Source organism: Gobius niger (assembly GCF_951799975.1).
Source record: "Gobius niger genome assembly, chromosome: 18".
In the NCBI taxonomy this organism is placed as follows: Eukaryota; Metazoa; Chordata; class Actinopteri; order Gobiiformes; family Gobiidae; genus Gobius; species Gobius niger.
Window position 1 is genome coordinate 13618643 of NC_136869.1, and position 22019 is coordinate 13640661.

The 22019-nt window shown below is 44.4% G+C and overlaps 1 protein-coding gene across 3 annotated transcripts in view; it reads left to right on the forward strand.

Moving 5' to 3' along the window:
* zfhx4 (zinc finger homeobox 4) overlaps positions 1-21736 on the forward strand; it is a 74064-nt gene extending 52328 nt beyond the window's left edge. For all 3 annotated transcript variants that reach the window (XM_079576046.1, XM_079576045.1, XM_079576044.1), the window contains exons 7-12: positions 3891-3983; positions 10144-10277; positions 11093-11293; positions 11607-11727; positions 11831-17107; positions 17578-21736. In XM_079576046.1, the coding sequence (XP_079432172.1) occupies positions 3891-3983; positions 10144-10277; positions 11093-11293; positions 11607-11727; positions 11831-17107; positions 17578-19070 (7319 nt within the window). In that variant the 3' untranslated portion in view covers positions 19071-21736. The remainder of the gene's footprint in view (positions 1-3890; positions 3984-10143; positions 10278-11092; positions 11294-11606; positions 11728-11830; positions 17108-17577) is intronic.
* Positions 21737-22019: the final 283 nt, after the last annotated feature.

The following is a 22019-nucleotide window of genomic DNA, read 5'->3' on the forward strand; positions in this document are numbered from 1 at the left end:
TTAAGACTGTCCCATGTCTTTTTTTCATTCATATCAACTATAAATATGCCCCCCAAAACATAAAAAAAAATGTTTTGCCTGTATTAGACAATGTAGGCTTTTTGTTGTGCAAAATGTACACTGTAGTTTCTTGGCTCAACACAAGAGCTCATAATGGTTAAGTCGTTGCAAATATCCAGTAATATTTTTTTTCTAACACGCAGATGTTAGATTCCTCATATATTTCTGAAGATATTTTCTTTGGCAGCAATTACCATTTCAGTCCATGCTCCACTTTCATAGATTTAAAATAAACAATAATGTAAAAAAGAAATCTTATTCCTTTACCCCCTTAATGAGCACCATCCTAGCCCTAAGGAAGCAAATTAGAGGCAGCTCGGTCCGGCTAATGAATTCAGCCATTTTGGAGCCGCAGCGCACAGTTTCCTCAGTGTGACGTTGGTTGAGGATTGTGTGCAGTGTGACTGCGTTCTCCACAGGGCACATAATGACCCGGCATGGCGGTTATGGGCCCTCAGGGGCAGGCGGGAGGGAGGGGTGTTGGGGGGGGGGGGTCTGTGGTTTCAGAGCTGGTCATTATACAGCTACAAGGCAGAGACACACACGCTTTCGATACATCCTCCAATGCACCCATCTCCCATATGTCCAAATCCCATTTTTTTTAAAGCTTGGACATCTCTTTTGTTATTTTCTTTTATTTACTGTTGATAGTAAACAGCATGAATGTAATAATATGTTTTAACTATGGAAGTTTTAGTGTAGTTGGCCAACTAAATAGACCAGTTTTACCCGTATCTACTAATAATAAAATCTATTAAGTATTATGAGAATTTTAAGGAAAGAAATGTGACCAAATTATGAAATGTTGAAATGAAACAGCTACTTGTCTATTTTGACATAACTATTTGTCTTTTTGACCATGGTGACTCTAAAATATAAATAGTGAGAGTAACAAATGTGTGTTCTGTTTTTGTTGTGTATAGGAGGAACAGTTAAGGTTTTGTTTTGTGCTGTATGCTTTGAAATGAGTCCAACATCAGCATCTAAAAATATGCCAGTTTTTAGCAGTGCTCCTGATCACAAATCGCTTAATTATTCTCTGCCCTATAATGTTTAAATATAGGCTTGGTGTTGGTTGCAGGGTAATCAGAGCCAGGGCCTGTGGTTAGCATCATCTCACCGGCCGACTTTAATGTTCTGACCGACCCACATCAAAGAAAGTCCCACTGCGCTGCCAGAATCGCACACACCACTCCCTCGACCACGTCTATGTGCGCGTCCTGTGCGTGCGCGTCCATGCGTCTGCATCTACATAGCCTGGCCGGGGAAGGTGACTGCAGAAAGTTAGCTCCACGTCCTCTGGTAGCCATTAACTTGATGGTCCAAAAGTCCCCCAACGCCGTCGCTAACTCCACTTCTCTTTTCTCCCCCCAAAACGCCCCTCGCACCCGTACACAAACACAACCCGTCACTGTCTGTGTTGCTTGATCAATGGCTCGCGCGCACTCTACCGGGCCCCGTGCGCGCCCTCACATTCGTGTAGCTTTGTGCGCAGTGGTTGCAGGCTCTCATGTGGTGTGTTACTGTCAGGGTCAGGCAGAGGGCAGACACAGTGCTGATGTATTGAGAGAGCTCGTCTGGGAATGTCCTGAGTGTGGAAACGCATTCCCCTGTATGCACACACGCCACACATCTATAAACGACTGTGAGGAAGGCAATGAAAAAGCCCTGATGAGGCCCAGATGATCAGAGCCCGCTCCCCTCGCTGCGTCTTTCAGCCCTAACTCCTAGCTCCTACCCCCTTTGTCCCCTTTCCCTGCTCTTTGTCTTTTATTCTCTCTAGTGACCTATCAAGCCACTGGTAGAGTGCCCCCTAGAGGTTATTAATAAGGGGAGATATATGCAGTGTTATTGTTGCCCTGTGTAACCAGTTTTACTGATTTAACTACATGGAATAAATTGTGTGTAACCTACTGGATCAGAAATTGTAAAATTGACTGCAAATTTCAATGCACTGTAAGTAGAAAGAGCAACTAGGGAGCTCCCATATGAAGATCAGCTATGAATAGCCTGTGTTCATCGTAACATTGCATTGTTCTTATGAAATAAATCAATTTGAATGATTTTGAAATACTAGTTTAAATTGTGGGATACATTCATTGGATATATTAATTAGAAAATGTGCAACATTAACAGAATCTTGACAACCATTGCTACCATTACATTACCAATACCATTACCTTGTCACTTTACCAAAAAGCTGAAAGCAGGAGTAGCCAAGGTCTTTCCATCCTTAAAGGCGTACACAGTGTTTACACCTTTCCGTAGCCGCACACCTCTGCAGTGGTATGTTCCTATGCTTACGTCCCTCCATACGAAGGTGGAGCGAATTAAAATACAAAGATGGACGCCGCAGCCGCAGCAGTGAAAATTGCAATTTCTGCAAGCCCAGGCTCCAGTGGCTGACAGGAGATATTTCATCCCTGCTGTCACCGACATATTAATAAAACATCAGGAGCAGAGTGCAGTCCCAGTCTCTCTGTCTTTTTTCTTACAAACACACGCGCACAAGGACACACGCACACACCTTGACATGAAAACGTGCGGGACCCAAGTGCAAAAATACTCATGAATAAGCACCCAGATAAAGGAAAGGAACGCAATTTCCCCCCCTCAATCACACAGCAGCATCTGCCATGAAAATTTCATGCTGTATATAATGTCCACTTAATGTGTTGGTCTTAAAGGGTGCGGCGCCACTCGTCTGCGCTTCCGCCAAATGTGAAGGGGTTAATCATATCAGGTTTCCTAAAGGGGGGTTCTCCGCTGGCCCCTTATGCTCGTCCTACAATGGCCAAAGTGATTGTATGCTAATGCAAAGTGACCTCAATGCACCCTTTGCCCAATTTCTATGAATATGACTGTGCATGTGTGTGTGTGTGCTTTGTAAAATATGGCTATTAAGCTAGTGCAGGATTGATGAGCACAGCTTTTTTTTTACTCTCCACTTTCTTTCTATACTGGAGTGAGGGGCTTGTAGTGAAAGACCCACCCCAGACGCTTCCCCCCTCTGTTTAGGAGACATAAAATTTTGAACGGTTTTGCTGTGTACACGCATTTGTGTGAATATGATAGCGCTTGTGTATAAATTTGAAGTGTCTCTTTTTTTTCTATATTGTGTGCCGGGTATGCATGTGTGTGTGTGTGTGTGTGTAAGTGTGTGTATGTGTGTGTGTGTGTGTGTGTGTGTGTGTGTGTGTGTGTGTGAGCCTGGTTATCTGGCCTCTCTCAGACTGCTCAAAATTCATTACAAAGTGACATCAGCCCAGCCGGAGACAAATGATGGCTGGATGAAAGGGAGCGCTGGGGCTCGGCTAGGATTAGTGTTAGCTTGTGCTAGCGACACATATACACATACACACCCGCATTTTAGACAGACACACACATGCGCTACACATATATGGGCGCACACACACTTTAATCCACTGGCAGAACACTGAGATACACAGAATTATCAAACAAGGGGCTGAACTCTCCAAGATGTGCGGGGTAATCTGCTAATAGTACCGAGTTGCACGTTTGTGTCGGATTGCTGAGTTACGTTTTAAGGTAGCAACAAAACGCATTGAATTAAACGGTATCTATAACGGCATATAACGTTGTCATTGCAGCCTACTGATGCAAGGATTGACAAAAACAGCTATATCAAAATTTCGCATTTGGCAATTGGCTGTACACAGCTCTGGTGCTACTACTAATTCAATGTACGCCACTCCCAAAGGATGAATGTAATTTATTCGATCATAAATGACAAAAACACAGCAGCTAACCATTCAGATCGCACGTTCATACATGTGCATTGTGGCTAACGTTTTGTCTCTTTTATCCAGATGAGACCGGTGAGGACAGTGAGAGATCCCCTCGCTCCTCCTCCAGACCTGGGCTGACCGATCGAGAGTTGACCGAAGGCAGGAAAAGCGACAGTAAGTTGCCACATACACACTCGCTTGCACCCTCCCATCGCACACCTCTGAACTGCTAGCATCCTTCTTTCTCATAATTATCCTTCATCTTCCGCTCGCCTCCGATAAGAGTACAAAAAGCATGTGTGCGTACCATGTGAACGCTGCTGACTAGCCTCCATGTGACCCGCTTTAATCGTTACCATCTGACAGAAAGAGAAAAGTGCGAGGAGACCAGACAGAGAGAGCGCATGGGGAATAGAGGGACAGAGGAAGAGGGAGAGGATAAGTTGACTGTTGTGGATATTACCAGGCTGTGTCCAGGCCCCAGATTATTTTTTAATCAAATCAGTTTGCGTGCTTGTAATTTATAAGCGCCTTGCATTAATCTTTCCTAGTTCTTGTGCCCTCTCCGATGACATATTAATTTTTCATAAGCGTAGGATTAGATGGGGGGGCTGTGTATATGTTTTTCTAATATTGCACTGCATCCCTGCAACACTTAAATTAGTTTTCACCCTACACCCTTCTTTCATTTCTCTTTCTATTTTTTCCCCCTATCTGTTCTTTAATTGTTGTCCAATCTGCGTCTCTTCCGCCGACCTCGCACTGGAAAGAGCAGAAAGGGATTTGTTTGTAAGAATGTTGTTAGCAGGGAGGGGTAACTATCTGTACAAGGCGGCGTGCTGTATTTTTTGATTATTTCGGGGCGAGGAAGAGCTACACATAATGCCTCCGCTCAAGGCTGTGGTCGGGATAGCCCTGGCTTTGTTAGATTTGATTTACCCAAATAAGAATTCATATGGTCTTTTTATGTATGAGATGGAAATCCATGACTCCAGATGAATATTGCATGGAGGGCTCTTTTTTCTCTGTCATTGCATGGGGTTCTCTCTCTCATTCTTTCCTGCCTTTTACTAATGTGTCTCCTCCCCCCGAGGACGCACACGAACATGCACCTTCCCTAAGTCCCGACCGCTATCTATCCTAACCACCAATCTCTCTCTCTCCCTACCTCCTCCTGTTCCCTCGCACGGCCGTACCTAGCTCTATAATGTGAAGCTCAATGAGGCAGAAGGAGAGCTGAGTGAGGCTGGGGCCTATTAGTTTAGCTAGTCATCTATCTTTCAGCTCTATCTCCCTGACAGGTCCGTCTGACAGACATGGCGGGGAACCACCATCCATGCATTTCCGCGCCGCATATTACCGCCATCGTCATTTAACACCACTGCACACATGCAAAACACTGTCCACTGCTCCACTCTGCTTTAGAGCCAAACCTGAGTATGTGTGGATTTCAAAAGCGCAGTCCGTCAGATGTCAGCTTGTATAAAACCTGGTAATGGCGGCCGGAGCTGGTTTGGAGCGTTCGTGTATGGTCTACGGATGTCTTTTGAAGCCTACGGACCGGTATCCCATTATAGTCATATGGAAATTGTAAAACATGTAGTCGATCTTCTTTCTTCAAGGGGCCCAGCTCTCTTTGCATTTTATATATAGTAAATCATATACAATTGAATGTGAAAATGAAATAGACCGCGTGAATGTCTAACGGTGCCATTTTGTATTTACTTGATAATGTCAACTAGGCTGGTAGGAACGTAGGAACCTAGAAGATGCATCTAGGCGTCCGCGACCCGATCCCAGATAAAGCGGACGGAGATGGATGGATGGATGATATTGCCTGAATCGCAATTAAGCTTGCTCTCTTCGCAACTTTTTTATATTAACCTTTTTTTTTCGCCCACACATACATGGATGGAGGCATAGGTTTTAATGGAAATGCATCCAAACTGGTATAGTCACAATGTCTTGGTCAGTGGAATAGAGTTTGCAATTGAAATGTCAAAAATCGATTGGATCATCCACAGAATTACCAATGGTTGAAACAATATAAAAAGGTTAAACACTAAATTGAATAGTTAATCTCCTTTGATTGGCTGCACATCACCAAATTATTGTTAGCGCAATAGGTGACACAATATCGGCAAAAAACTGCAATATATCGCTTCATCACTGAGGTCAGAGTAGCCGATAGTCTTGTAGTGGATAAGGCTGCTATTACTTCTGAGAATGACAACACAATCCTGATTTGTATACACACACTGTAACATAGGTGTGTGGCATAGTATATTCCTGATAAAGTACAAAGCCTGCTTGCTGCCTCAGTGTGCCCTGCCAGGGTTAATATTATAGACAGACCTTTGTGGTTTTTTTTTTCTTCAGCTTAAAGTGGTCAAGTTTAGCATCCCCTTCCCCAAATCTCCAGCTAGCTCAAAGTGTGCTGCTCTGTGTGTCTGATAAAGTGAGTGTGTGTGCGTGTGTATGCATGTGTGTGTGTGTCCATATGGAGATCTCTAGGGAAGGGATTACAGTGTGACCAAGTGAGCAGTGTGTTTGCGCACTTCATCTCCCGGCCCAGGATCTCTTTAACAAAGAGCCCTCGATAGTGTAGATAGTGAAGGAAGAGAGAAACACAGGAGGGAGGGGCCAGGAAGGACTCTCCGAGCTTTTTCCCTTGCTTCATTTACATTGTCTTTTTTAATCCCATGTCACTTTAGATTAATTATAATCCATGTTACATTTTCCATGCAAATGTCCCTGATGTGGATTACTTCCAGATAGCTTTGTGCTGTGTGTGGATGTCACTGAAATGGCTCAGGGGCCCACTTCTTATAAATAACCAACTAAACAAAGGCCTGAGCATGGAAATGAGTATGTCAGGCTGCCCAAGGAAATTACACATCTGTACCTGCTTCAAATTAGCAGATGAAATTGCTCATTGTTTCTGCTGTCAAATATTATGTAGTAATTTCGTGTGTAAGTTTAAATTGTTAAGATAAGTGGAGAAACAAAAACGGAACCTCATGCAAACCAAATCAGATGTTAAATATTCCATATTAGCAGCTTCTTGTTTTGAATAAATTTCTCATTTTTATTTGCATGCATTTTGCAGATCTTGACATGAGGGCTCCGCTTGTTCTGTGCTTCAACAAGACGAGATTAAACATGATTAAAGTTATTAGCATATTTAATTACAGCCCTGCAGCCATGCTTTTGTGTGCGCATGTTTCCTGACAGCTTGTTGAACATTTCAGATGATTTGTCAAAAGTGACATGGCCTTGCTCATATTTATCTCTCATTAGAACGCACTCAGAACGGGGAGAAGAAAGGACGTTAGTCATTAAAAAACACAACTGAACGACAGCTGCTGTTTAGTAGCTGCGCTTTCTCCCTCTCTCCCCCCCTGCTCTCCTCTGCCTCGCTCGACCTTCCCCGCGGCTACATGTGGGCCTGCTGAGGGCTTCACTGGGAGTTTGGGGTTCAGAGTATGCTGCTGTAATGTTATCAGGTGACCAGGGGTCGCCCTAATGCGTAACCTCCGAGCAGTGGGCCAGTAAATCATGTGGCTGGCCCTCCCTGCTCTGTTTGGGCCAGCGCTGCCTTAGATTTACTGCTCTGTAACCTTAGCCAGTCTGCCAGGGCTCAGGACAGCTAAATTGAATACTAAATCCAAGCTACCGCCACCCAGCCCGCTCTTCCATTCTTCTAACTCGCTTTTTTCATACAATTAAATGCCAGGATTGCATTGTTTTAGAAATTACAAAGCAGGCCATAAATAAAATATCACAGATTGTTTTGTTATTCGCTCCAGAGGATTCATTCTGATTTGAAGAATTTAATGATATTCTTGTTGTGATACAATCTCATCTCACGAATAGCATTCAAAGGGCACAAAACAAAAGCGTTAGCAGCAACGCGAGTCCATGTTTTTAGAAACAATTTAGGACAGCAATAACCTAAGGTGTTTTCAGCCTCTGCGCTCTTGTCTTTCTCGTCTGATTGCCCTTTCTGCCTTTCACTGCTTGTCCCTCCACCGCCGCGCCCGCACTCTTCTCCATTTAAGCGTGCACTTGCGAGTATGTAAGGCTGTGTATACACACCGCTCCCTAAACGCCATTGACAGTCGCAAATAAAGATGGGTGGTGAGTGCGCCTCTCGCTCCCCGCGCAATGCAAAAGAGGTTGAGTGTCATAAATCACTTTTTGATTTATCTAATCAAGTGGGGTCCTGCTGCATGCAGACATTTGTCATTGGCGGAAGGGGGGTGCGGGTGTCAGGTTTATTCTGGCCCTCCGCTTCACTGGGCTGCAGCTGCCGGAGCCTCCACAAGGATGAAGGGATGAGAAAGAGGGATGGAGGGATGGAGGGAAGGTGGTAGGGAGGAGGAGAAAAGGACATGATCATGTACGTGTGGCTGCAGACTTGGAGACAAAGGAAAAATGTCTCTTACTCTTGTCTTGTTCTCAACGCCACAGTCGAGTATTCCCCTAATTATTTTAGCTATCATTTTGGTTTTCGAGGGCAACATTGTGAGCGCTGATGACACATTTTCAGCCATTGTGTGTGCACTGTTGAGGGCCCTCAACTATTTTGAAAACAATAGATCATCCCCCCAAAAAAGCACACTATAGCTGGAAGTGTGATTTAGTAAGCTCTTGTAGTGCTTAAGCAGATGGTTCTCCTAAATATTATAGCGAGTTGATGAAAATTGAAAGTATATGCTACACACGAGGGAAACTATGTCAAACATGCACACGCTCACACGGGCTGTGCAAACACATATTTACATTCAATATGACAGTAATCAATGTTGATGTGTGGGCTCCCTCCGCCGCCGCATTGTAAATGTGTTTGCAGCCTCTTGTCCGACAATCGCCTCATCTCCTTTTTGCAGGGATGTAATTTAGTTGCAAATTGACTGGAAGATGGGGGGGGGGGGGGGGGAATTGAAAGTTGAAATTAGAAATGGTCATAATAAATACGGGAGGCGTGGTGAAGTCTTTGAAAAGGTCAGGTGATACGACGGGTGCTTCCAGGCTGGTGCGCTCGGACCAATGGAGTGTTGGCGGCCTGTCGGGAAGCACACATTACAGACACACACAGACAGACACGCACACACACACACACACACACACACAAGCCCTGCAGGGCCATCACAGGCGCACGGAGAGCAGATTACCTCGCTATTCTCAGCTGCACAGCAATTCTCCCATGTTCTTGGAAATTCACATTGTGCCCTTGTGTTTTTTCCACCCTCTCCCTCTCTCTCTCTCTTCCTGCCTTTCTTTCCTCCCTTCGTCTCTCTTGTCACTTCCCTTGACAGGCCAATATTTCAGGCTCCAGATATAGGGGATTACAAATAAAATAAGTGGAACGCCTACTTAATGCAACAGAATTAAAATGCATGAACGGGCCGGAGGAATTGATATGCGCCCAATACAAACACGACCCACAGAATAATATGAAATACAAAATGTTTTTTTTTTTTCTTCAGCCCCCTCTCTATGTATCAGTGCTTTGATTTCCCTTTTTTTCCATTTGTGCATCTAGCGTGAAGCGTTGATTCGCAAGAGTGAGGCTCACATATTGCCTTGAGTGACCAGACGAGGGAGGTGGGCGAGTGAGGGGGAGATGGCTTAGGGAGAGGTAGGGTAGGAGGGAGGAAGAGTTGCTGTGTCTTTGTGCTGTGTTGAGTGGCTAAATTGCAGTGGCAGAGTATAGTGGGGTCTGCACGGCTGGTATCGTAGGATGAGCCTAATGAAAGATTTATCAGCAGCTGCAGCATTTACTAAATACAACCAGGGGCTGAACGTTGCACTGTTAATGCCATGCACACTTACACACACACACACAGGCGTACACACTCACAAACGCAGGCACACGACGCGAGCCGCCCCAGCCGTGACTGAGCCCAGAAAATTTTGCATCTTGTAGCGAGCGAGAAGTTGTGGCTGTGGCTGGGGAAATGTATATGAACTAATGAAGTGTATCATATTACCATAACATTTAATGTATGTCGCGCTGTGATAATGAGCCTGCCTGAGTTTTCTCCATTTCACATGTCCTCAGGCACAAATACATCATTGTACATAGCTATAAATAATGCAGACCACGTTCCATGTATCCATACTCACACCGTCAGGGTGTCCAATCATTCTGGAAGTCGTCATAACACATATACATAATGATGAAATCTTTTTCACCAGTGGTCATGAGCTATGCTTGCTAAATACTGTGTACACATTAAGATACTGAATTGTGTGCTTTTCTAAACTGCTTTTCCCAGATGTTTTTCAATTCATTCTAACATTCTTATTTCTTCTACTTCTCTTCCAGGAACCAATGCCATATCCAAAGAGATTTCAGGACCTAACAGCATGGGTAAACATTCCCTCCTGCTGGACCGACAGAACGAAACCACACCAAAAAGGCCCAAGTCTGCTGAAGGAAAGACTTCTGCCAATGAACAGGTGAAGTGTTAATTATATATATTTTCAACAAAATGAAAATGTACCATTGTATGTACTGTACTGAATTGAAGTTCCTGTTTATACAATTAAGAAGATGAACAAGAGGAAACTCTGTACAAAGAGAAAACAAGACTCACTAGCATTAATAGAAAGGTTAATAAGGGAAGTGTCTAAGATGCAGAAACGCTTACATATGCATTTAGCGTTTGCTGGCACCAGCGTTCTTTCAAAGGGTTAAACTTCGCTCCCTCTTCCCTCCCTGACAGAGCTTTTTAGCATCAAACTGAGCAGGGCAGTCTTTGTGCTTTAAGTGGATACCTGTACTAGCCTTAGGCCTTACTCTCTGCTTTGTCCCCCTTTTGCATCTCTTTAAATTATATGTGTTTTTAAATTAGATTATGAAGTATTAGCTGGTCTGGTGCAGTGCTCTGCAAAGAGGGAGGACTTAGTCATTTCAGAAATGGATTCTATTAAGACAGGTGGTGGGGAGGCAGCTATGTTCTGAGTACTCCCTTTAATGAGGGCAAGGCGTAGCTTGAGTGAGTACACACCTTTGTCATCTGTAATATCCTGATTAGAAATTCTGCCCAATCGTGTTTTCTGCTAATAAAATTGCATGAGATCAGAGACTTAAGTGAATTATAGGAAACATGGTTTAGCCATGGTTTCTGTGTAAAGGTGGGCATAGGGTTAGTGGAAAGGGTGATGAAGGTAACATGAGGAGCCTGGAGCAGTACAAATCTGGTGCAAAGTTGATTTGGTTACAGCAACATTATGCTTTCAGCTAATATCCTTCTCGTGTTCTTGTTTTGCAGGTCCAGCAGTGCCCTTATTGTAACTACAGCAGTAAAGATGCCAACCTTATGCAGCTCCATGTGATGTCGCAGCATTCCATGCAGCCAGTGATTCGGTGCCCGCTGTGCCAGGACGTCCTGAGCAACAAGATCCATCTGCAGCTGCACCTGACACACCTCCACAGTGTGGCTCCAGACTGTGTGGAAAAGCTTATAATGACGGTATGTTATGGCACTGTATTATACACATATTTTCTCAAAAGCCTTAACATTCTAGTTGAAGGTTCCTGTGTAATTGTCTGTACTATGTAGTTGAAGTGTAGAACTACAGGGTACAGAAGTTTTTTTTTTTGTTTTTTTTTACCTTTATTTAACCAGGAGTCCCACTGAGATTAAAAATCTCAGTGAGAGTCCTGGTCCCAGAGGGGAACTTATTGTAAATGTTTTTTAGATGGCTCAAGAACCTTCATCTAGAATGGACGACTCCTGTACAACTGAGAGCTTACACAGACATTTTCTTTATTTTTAATTTTAGGTTCTGGGACCTGAAAAGGCAACACCAAATAATGCAATGCATCCCCAAACTGGACAAGACAAAAGCTCATCTGTGATGGATTCCTCTTCTTCTGTTTCTGAAGCCACTGGAAAGGCTCAAGGTACATGATTTGCATGATTTGCTTGTCATTGATATCCAGTAATACAGTTATCAATCTTGACAGTCTTAGGCAGTAACTAATTTCTTTCTTCTTTTTATTTTAGGAAACAACCTTAAGGATGAGGAGAAGAATGAAATGGAAGTGCAATGTGAAGAACTTAAGCCTCCAAAGGAAGCCTCCGAGGCCCCAGACTGGAACAAAGCCAGTAATGTCGGACACGAGAAGTCCTCTGATGCCTTACAGGACCATCTTACTGAGCTGCAGAGGCTGCAGCAGCAACAACAGCAGCTGTCTGTATCCGACCGACATGTCTACAAATACCGCTGTAACCACTGCAGTCTGGCCTTCAAGACAATGCAGAAGCTTCAGATACATTCCCAATACCATGCCATCCGAGCAGCCACCATGTGCAGCCTCTGTCAGCGCAGCTTCAGGACATTCCTGGCCCTCAGGAAACATTTGGAAAATGGGCATCCTGAACTAAGTGAAGCTGAGGTGCAGCAGCTGGTTGGAAACTTACCAATAAATGGAGATATCACTGAGAGTGAGGTCAGAGCTTTAGAAGAGGCTCAAGCCTTTGAACATGACTTAGACAAAGATGATGAACTTGACCAAGAAGAAAAGCCCAGTCCCACTGGCAGTGACAGCGGCTCACTGCTGGATGACATGGCAGAACCAAAACGAACCTTGCCATTCAGAAAAGGGCCCAACTTTACCATGGAGAAGTTCTTAGACCCATCACGGCCTTATAAATGCACTGTATGCAAAGAGTCCTTTACTCAGAAGAACATTCTGCTGGTTCACTATAATTCAGTGTCCCATTTGCATAAACTGAAGAAAGTGCTCCAAGAAGCTTCAAGCCCAGTTCCCCAAGAGACTAGCAACAGTGTTGATAACAAACCATTCAAATGCAATATCTGCAATGTTGCTTATAGCCAAAGTTCAACACTCGAAATCCATATGAGGTCAGTTCTCCACCAGACCAAAGCCAGAACAGCCAAAAGTGAAAACAGCAGCAGTAACAGTGGTTCAGTCCCTGCCAAAAGCCCAGCGCCAAGCACACAGGGGAACAATACTAACTCTGACAACGCTAGAAGTGGCACACCTGCTAACAAAGAGAATTCAATGGAATCCAAAGAAGTGAACAGCAGCAACACCAAACAGAGCACGAGCACTGAGCATATCTCCGCACAGAGCAGCAGCCACCAATCTGCCCAGGCCTCCACCCAACTCCAGCTTCAGCTGCAGCATGAACTCCAACAGCAGGCTGCGTTTTTCCAGCCGCAATTCCTAAACCCGGCATTCTTCCCACATTTCCCAATGACTCCAGAGGCGCTCCTGCAGTTCCAACAGCCCCAGTTCCTGTTCCCATTCTACATCCCAGGGGCAGAGTTTAATCTAAGTCCAGAGCTGGCCCTACACTCCGCAGCAGCTTTCGGGATGCCAGGTCTCACTGGGTCATTCTTAGAGGATCTGAAACAACAAATGCAGCAGCAGCACCAGCTTCAGCAGGTTCAAGCCCAACAACAGGCCCAGCAGCAGCAGGCTTCCCAGTCACAGAAAAACCAGCAGAACATCAAGTCCAAATCAGAGTCCAGTGCTGTCTCGGATGTGCAAATGTCACGGGAGGCCGAAGAGCAGTTCGAAAGGCAAGAAAATAAAGCCAAAATGGAAAATGGAGATTTACTCAGTGACAATAAAGAAAACAAAGATATTAAAAAGTCCAAGTTTTCAGAGCCGCTGATTCCTCCCCCACGTATAGTATCAGGAGCAAGGGGCAACGCAGCCAAGGCACTGCTGGAAAACTTCGGATTCGAGCTTGTAATCCAATACAATGAGAACAGACAGAAAATTCAGAAGAAAAACAAAGATGGGACTGAGCAAGTAGAAATAAACACAGATAAGCTGGAGTGCGGCATGTGCGGGAAGTTCTTTTCCAACATGCTCATTCTCAAAAGCCACCAGGAGCATGTCCACAGCCAGTTTTTCCCTTACGGTGAGCTGGAGAAATTTGCTCAACAGTACAGAGAGGCCTACGACAAGCTCTACCCCATAAACCCTTCCTCTCCAGAGACTCCCCCACCTCCGCCCCCTCCTCCACCACCACCCGCCCCTGCCTCTGTGACAACCCCGCAGCCAGCCTCCACGTCAATGTCCAAGCCCCAAACTTCGGCCCCTTCACCGGCTGCAGCAGCCCCACATCAGCCGGCTCACCGGGCTCCCACTCCCCAGCCGCCTCCCCCACCTCCACCACCAGCTGCCCCTCCCGCATCCCCCCAAGTGCAGCTCCCTGTCCCACTAGACCTGCCTCTCTTCCCATCTCTGATGATGCAGTCTGTTCAGCAACCAGGCCTACCACCACAATTTGCCCTACAACTGCCTGGCATGGACTCTCTATCCTCGGACTTGACCCAACTCTGCCAGCAGCAATTGGCTCTCGATCCCAATTTCCTGCGCCAGTCCCAGTTCAAGCGGCCGCGCACTCGCATTACTGACGACCAGCTGAAGATTCTCAGAGCCAATTTTGATATCAACAATTCTCCAAACGAGGAGCAAATTCAAGAGATGTCAGAAAAGTCTGGCCTGCCGCAAAAAGTTATAAAGCATTGGTTCCGTAACACCCTCTTCAAAGAAAGGCAGCGTAGTAAAGACTCACCCTATAACTTCAATATCCCTCCTATCACCACACTGGAAGACATTAGGATGGAGCCCCAAGTCAGCGCTCATGACTATCGAACTGACCAAGCCATGAACAAGAGATCCTCCAGAACTAGATTCACAGATTACCAACTGAGAGTTCTCCAAGATTTCTTTGACACAAACGCATACCCGAAGGACGATGAGATAGAGCAGCTCTCCACTGTCCTGAACCTACCAACAAGAGTCATTGTGGTGTGGTTCCAAAATGCCAGACAAAAAGCCCGCAAGAGCTATGAAAACCAGGCGGATTCGAAAGACAGCGAGAAGAAAGAGCTAACAAATGAACGCTACATCAGAACTAGCAACATGCAGTACCAGTGCAAAAAGTGTAACATTGTGTTTCCAAGAATCTTTGACCTCATCACACATCAGAAAAAGCAATGCTACAAAGATGAGGATGAAGACGCAAATGACGAAACCCAGTCTGAGGATTACAATGATTCCTACGACCTAAGTCTCCCAAAGTCCCATATGTTCTCTGAATATTCCAGACAGCCCCATGGGACGGCGACAAGCTCCGGCTCTAGCTCGCCTACGCTGGCCTCCCCTCATACAAGTGTGGGCAAAATTTCCCCCAAGCCTGAGCCGTTTAGCCATGAATTTGAAACCAAACAAACTGAAAATGCCCCGTCGCCTGTGATAAAGTCCCTGCCCGAACCAAGACCATCCAAGGCCTGCACTCCCCAGCCTCCTCCTCAAAAAGCTACACAGCCCCCCATGTCCAGGCCGCACTCCCAGCCACAGGCCGCAACGGTGCCCTCCAGTCCTCTCTCCATGGCTCTCTCTACATTGACTAACAGCCTGTCCCACCAAATGCTGCAGTACCAGTGTGAGCAATGCAAGATCGCTTTCCCAACTATGGAGTTATGGCAAGAGCACCAGCACATGCATTTCCTGGCGGCCCAAAACCAATTCCTACATTCTCAGTTTCTTGAAAGACCAATTGATATGCCGTATATGATATTTGACCCAAACAACCCGTTAATGGCCAGTCACCTGCTTTCTGGGGGTCTAACCCAAATCCCTTCACAGAGCAGTGCTAGCCTAGCATCTGCCGGGGCCATGAAGAGAAAACTGGATGACAAGGATGAGGCTACAGTTGATAAAGATAGTGGAAACAGTGGTGAAGAACAACACAGAGACAAGCGTCTGAGAACCACCATCACGCCAGAACAACTGGAGATACTTTATGATAAATATTTGCTCGACTCTAACCCAACAAGAAAAATGCTAGACCACATCGCACGAGAGGTGGGTCTGAAGAAGAGGGTGGTGCAAGTGTGGTTCCAAAACACTCGTGCAAGAGAAAGAAAGGGGCAGTTCCGAGCCATCGGACCCTCACAGTCACACAAGAAATGCCCCTTCTGCAGAGCGCTCTTCAAGGCTAAATCTGCTTTAGACAGCCATATAAGATCTAGACATTGGCACGAGGCTAAACAGGCAGGCTTCAGCTTGCCCCCCAGCCCAATGATGAATGCAGACAATGACAGAGGTGAAAGCCCAAATAAATATTCTTTCTTCGACTGCCCACCACTGCCAACTAAAAGTGAACAGATCGATTATGAGCTGCCTACTGCATCCTCTACCCCCATGAAACCAACTGAAGCCCAGATAAAAAACTTCTTAAGCCCTTCATCCTTAAAAGCTGAAAACTGTGATGAAATTGAAGGGCCCAATATGAATTCAGCAGAAATGTCATGCTATGACATGAAGATAGACTTTGATGAAACATCATCAATTAATACGGCCATTAGTGATGCTACAACTGGTGATGAGGCCAATAACAACGAGATTGAGAGCTTCACAGCTAATGGTAGTGACAAGCTCAGTGATAATAAAAACAATGTGCTCTCAAACTCTGACTGTGGAAGTGATAGATTCCAGTTCAGCATGGTGAGCCCATCCCTGAGCTTCTCTGGAAGAGACTGTGACTCTTACTTTAGCTCCAGAGATGACGACATGGAGGAGATGAATGACCAAAGTGAGTCATCCAGCCTGGCCGATCCCAGTTCACCAAGTCCTTTTGGTGCAACTAATCCTTTTAGCAAGTCAGGCAAAGGCAGCAACTGTGGAGACAGGCCAGGACACAAGCGCTTCAGGACTCAAATGAGCAATCTGCAGCTTAAAGTTCTCAAAGCCTGTTTCACTGATTACCGCACCCCCACGATGCAGGAGTGTGAGATGCTGGGCAATGAGATTGGACTCCCCAAACGTGTCGTCCAGGTGTGGTTCCAAAATGCCCGCGCTAAAGAAAAGAAATTCAAGATAAACATTGGAAAGCCATTCATGATGAGTCAAGGCTCTCCAGAAGGCCCCAGACCAGAGTGCAGTCTTTGTGGTGTGAAGTATACTGCTCGCATGTCAGTGCGGGACCACATCTTCTCCAGACAACACATCGCCAAAGTGCAGGAAACTCTGGGGAACCAGGTGGATAGAGAAAAGGACTACCTAGCACCAACCACTGTCCGTCAGCTCATGGCCCAGCAAGAACTGGAGAGGCTGAAAAAAGTTGGAGAGGGCCTTATGCCTGGGCAGCTGCAGACTGCAATGGACAACAACAATGCACTTCACGGCCTCAGCCTCCCTTCGGGCTACCCCGGGATATCAGGGCTGCCACCAGTGCTGCTTCCTGGGGTCAACGGGCCATCGTCACTCCCTGTGTTCCCTCCAAACACACCTGGTGAGTTAGTATGACAAAAAGTGAAAGTACATTGACTAGATGCTTTATGAACTGAGCTTTACCATGCACTATTTATTTTGTTCTACTACTGTTTACTACTCTAAATCACAAGAGGGTTTTTGATAACTCTTATTTTTAAGACTATTTTAACAGTTATATAGTGCATGCTTTCATTCTCAGAGTTGTACAGTGAGCGGATTCAGAGATTTTACATACAAATGTAATTGATGGCTTTCATTTGTTGCGTTATTTTCCCTTTATTGTAGGTTTGGTATATTTAAACGCTAATATATTGAAAGATAAAATTGCCATAAAGCGCATGTAACAGTTTTGATCCATAACAAAATCTAAATCAGACTTATGCCAGAAACTAATTATTTAACTTAATCTTTTAATACCAATGTCCATAGTGATTTGGAATTGACTATCTAAATATTGAATATCTCCATATCTATGCCACTGTATTCCAGCTTTAGCGTCTCCCGGTGCTGGCATGCTTGGGTTCCCTACACCAGCCACCCCCTCTCCTGCCATGTCTCTGAGCACTACCCCAACCAAGACTCTTCTGCAGACTCCTCCTCCTCCACCTCCTCCTCCTCCTGTTCCCTCCACACCTTTGGCAGTCAATCACACAGAGCAGCAAGGCAAGGAAGCCGAGAGAGACAGCAACAAGAAGCCAGGAGATAAACCTGTGCAGACCAAGGCGAAAGACAGAGAGAACAGCAGCTCACGCCCCCACACCCCCAGCACCAACAAGAAGAGGGAGAAGCACGCCCCCGCTGCAGGAAAACATGGAAGTGAGGCTTCACTGGACGCTGCACAGCTGCAGGCCCTACAGAGCGCAATGGCTGGAGGTGACCCCAGCGCCTTCCTCGGGGGGCAGTTCCTGCCATACTTCCTCCCTGGATTTCCCAACTGCTTCACTCCACAGCTGCCCAGAGGGGTCCAGGCCGGGGGCTACTTCCCCCCCATGTGTGGAATGGAGAGCCTATTTCCCTATGGCCCGGCGGCTGTGCCACAGGCTGCCATGACTGCAGGCCTGTCCCAGAGCGCCCTTCTGCAGCAGTACCAGCAGTACCAACAGTCCCTCCAAGACTCACTGCAGAAGCAGCAGAAGCAGCTAGAGCAGAAACACCCGAAACAACAGAGCACCAACTCCGTCAAACCAAAAGAAGCGTCAGAGGTGAAGGACGAATCCAACAAAGGCTCTTCTACCGAAAGCACAAAAGAAGAACCCAAAACAGAAACCAAAACTCCCATGGATTTAGCAGATGCTTTTATCGTCCCGTCCGTCAAGCATGAGTTTATATGCAGAAAGTGTCAGATGACTTTTGCTGACGAAGATTCAGTGATGCGTCATCAAAAGTCCTTCTGTTACTTCGGACACCCTTTTACTGACACGCAAGAGACAGTGCTTCGAAAAGCAGTCAGCAGCTACACTTGTGCTGCCTGCAATGTGGTTCTTAATGGGAAAGAAGCACTTGGCCAACATCTTCAGTCGAGCTTGCACAAAGAGAAAACAATCAAACAAGCAATGAGAAATGCCAAAGAGCATACTAGATTATTACCTCACACTGTCTGCTCCCCTACTCCTAACACCACATCTACCTCGCAGTCTGCAGCTTCTTCTAATAACACCTTTCCTCATCTCTCTCGCTTGTCCATGAAGTCCTGGCCAAATGTCCTGTTCCAGGCCACCACAGCCCGGAAAGCTGCTTCCTCCTCCTCCCCGTCTGCCTCCCCTCCCCCTCCCCTGTCCTCACCTTCAACGGTTACCTCAACTTCCTGCAGCACCTCAGGGGTTCCAACCTCACTACCCGCCGAGAGTTGTTCAGATGAGTCTGACAATGAGCTAAGCCAGAAGCTGGAAGACTTAGATAATGCGTTGGAAGTCAAGGCTAAGCAGGCCTCTGGCCTAGACGCGAGCTTCAGTAGTATAAGAATGGATATGTTCAGTGTGTAGGAGTGACAAAAGGATCCCTTGCTTAAAAAAAATAAGACTTTTTAAACTGCAGTTCCAAAGTTTCTCTTAACCCAAAAAAATTACAGTACCAAATGATTGACTCAGGATTGTTTTTCCCATATTGATATGCTGGCAAGATATTGATTGATTTTTGTTATGGACAGAACTGTTGCAGATGCTTGACTGAGCTTATATTGTATACAAAACATGGAGTAGGAAAAAATCCCACAAGTCCCTTGGGGGCTTGTTTCAAGCCAAAAACTCTCACGATAGCAAATTGCACCTCAGCTGGATTGTTTTCCAAATGCTAGCATGTACTGTATGGGATGACGATCCAGAACCCTCAAAGAGATCTCTCTTAGTTTAGATAGGTGTAATTCAGTAGCTTTAAATTCTCAGGTCAGAACATAACATTTCTCATTTGTTAAAGCAGCAACAGCCTGGGTACACTTGGCTTATAACCAAAACATGTCAAGCTTTATCGGACGCATTTCCTTGATGTGTATAGAGTACCAAGAGACAATATTACTGTTACAATGGACAATGTGCATATCCTTTTAGTTGTGCCCTACAAAGACAGTATGGTTTTGCCACTGAGGGAATTTGAATGGTGAAGTATATGTGTATGATGCCCCTGTGTTTGCCAGTTTGTATTCAACAAGCTGTATCCTTTATTTCTTGTAGTATATACTAATCTGTGCCAACTCTTACCCTCTCACCTTACCTCTGCTCACGCCCTTTTCTCAAGAGGTAATAACTCTAGTTTTGATAGACTCTTAAATTATGTGAATATAACATTTTTCATTTGTGAATTGCTGTACTGTTACGGTACCTGCTTGTGTCTGGACTATAGTGCACTTATTTTGTTTGATTTGTCTTTTTATTATTGAGTAGGCCATTTGTTAATTTAATAGATTTTTGTTCATATGTCTGTATGTAAGTTTGTGTTTGGTTATTATTTGTGTCTATTGCAGCAGCATATTGGTCCACATTTGTTACAAGATTGATGCCTAACAATCTAGAAACATATTTAATAATTGGTGCATCCAAGAAAGCAGTACTGTATACTTGAAACTGTTAAGGTACAAGTTGGTCACAATGTTAAAATATGATCATGCTTTACATGTGCAAATATGCTGCTTCAAAAGGAGGGCAACAACATCTGTGTTGTATATCACGACATGTTGTAGAGTCCAAACAGTGTTACATCTATACGCTGCCATTAGGTCCTCCCACCAATTCTCTGGGCACTTGATCTACACTTTTCAGTTTTCCACATTTAGTGATTTCAACATTGCTAAGTATTACCTTACAAGGTTTGCTGCTACTGTGTAATGTTTTTGCTTGCCATAAATTCTCTATACTTTCTTTCACATAAGATACTGATCCATTCATCGCTTTGCTTTGCTTTGCTCTTTTCTGTTTCTTTTATTCCTGTTTTATTTTACTGTGGAACTAAGAATGTGAAAGCTGTCAAAGGGTGTTCTGTTTTTACGAATCACTTCCTAGTTTAGTAATTGAAACCAATGTGATTCATTCCAAAGTAACAGAAGGCTATTTGTATGAAAGAAAAGGCTTGTGAACAAAGAAAGCTAAGCTGTTGTACATATTTGTAGTTGGCTGTGCATGGTACAAATTTATTAATATGAAGAAATGCAAAAATGTATTGCTTTTGGTATTTCCTATTCTGAGATGAGCAAGTAGCATGTAATGCAACTGTTTGACAGGTTAAATCAAATCATGCTTAGTTATTGTTTCAAACAATGACATCAAATATCATTTCCTCCTATGTTTTATTATTGTATTTTTTAATTTTGAAGCAAAATGCCAGTTTTTTTTTTCTGTGTGAGCTTTCTAAATGTCATAATTTGGATTTTGAGTATTTTAACACTTTCTTTAATCCTGAAGACACTTTTTGATTGTGTTTCATAAGAGACATCCTGGCCTCCCAAGGTGCAATTCTGCCATTGTACAAACATGACTGTCCTAATCCCAAAGGCTTTCTCTGCTCTGGCGTTTTGCCTTTCCCACTTTGTGGCTCAGCATTCAAAGACTGAACTGTCAGCTAGCATCGTGTGCTAAGATGCTAGTGTCCGACAGGACGCTTTCCACACCAAGGACTGGTAAAAGCTAACAAACCAACAAAGAGGATGGTCCAACAATATACTGTACATAGATATTGCAACTGCACAGCAGCCAAAAAGAAAAAAAAAAAAAAACTTTTTCAAAAAAAAAATGGATGGATTGTGTCATGTTTTATGGGGACAGCCTTCAAAAGGTTGAAAGTGGAATTGTTCTTCTGGATGTCAAAGGGATTTTCATGGCGCAATCATATCCTCCACAATATGTACTCTTCAACATCTGGGTTACATAGGAAATGCACCCTGAGGTTTTAATAAGAAGAAGCCCCTATGGCTAAAACTTTAAATAAACTAAACCAAAAATGTTATTGATGTTTTATATATAGAGAGTAGTTGCATTAGTTTTTGTTACTGTACTGTTTGAGGTCTCAACTGTACCGTACCACGGTAATAACATGGTTTTGAAACCTTTTTTTATTTTGTCACAGACCTGTTGTCATAGTTGAAATGACGTTTATTGTAGATGGTATTTGAACAACTTCTGGAAATAGTTCATCAAGTATGTTTGTTGCTCATTGTTGTGATACATTAAAAACTGTATCTGCAAACCAGCACGCTCTCATTCTCATTATTCTGCTGTAACCAGGTAATTACTGAATCAAAGTCAGGTATTTACAGAGACTTGGAAACACTTTATAATAACTAAAGACTAACTATAACTCGCACATGTTCAAAATTAGATTACAGTGGAAAAATAGTCCATTCATTTTGCATTATTGTTTCATCATCAGTAATTGGACCAGGGAAACACATTAGTTACTGCAAAATCCATCATTAAAGGAATTTAATTATTAATACATGAAACTAT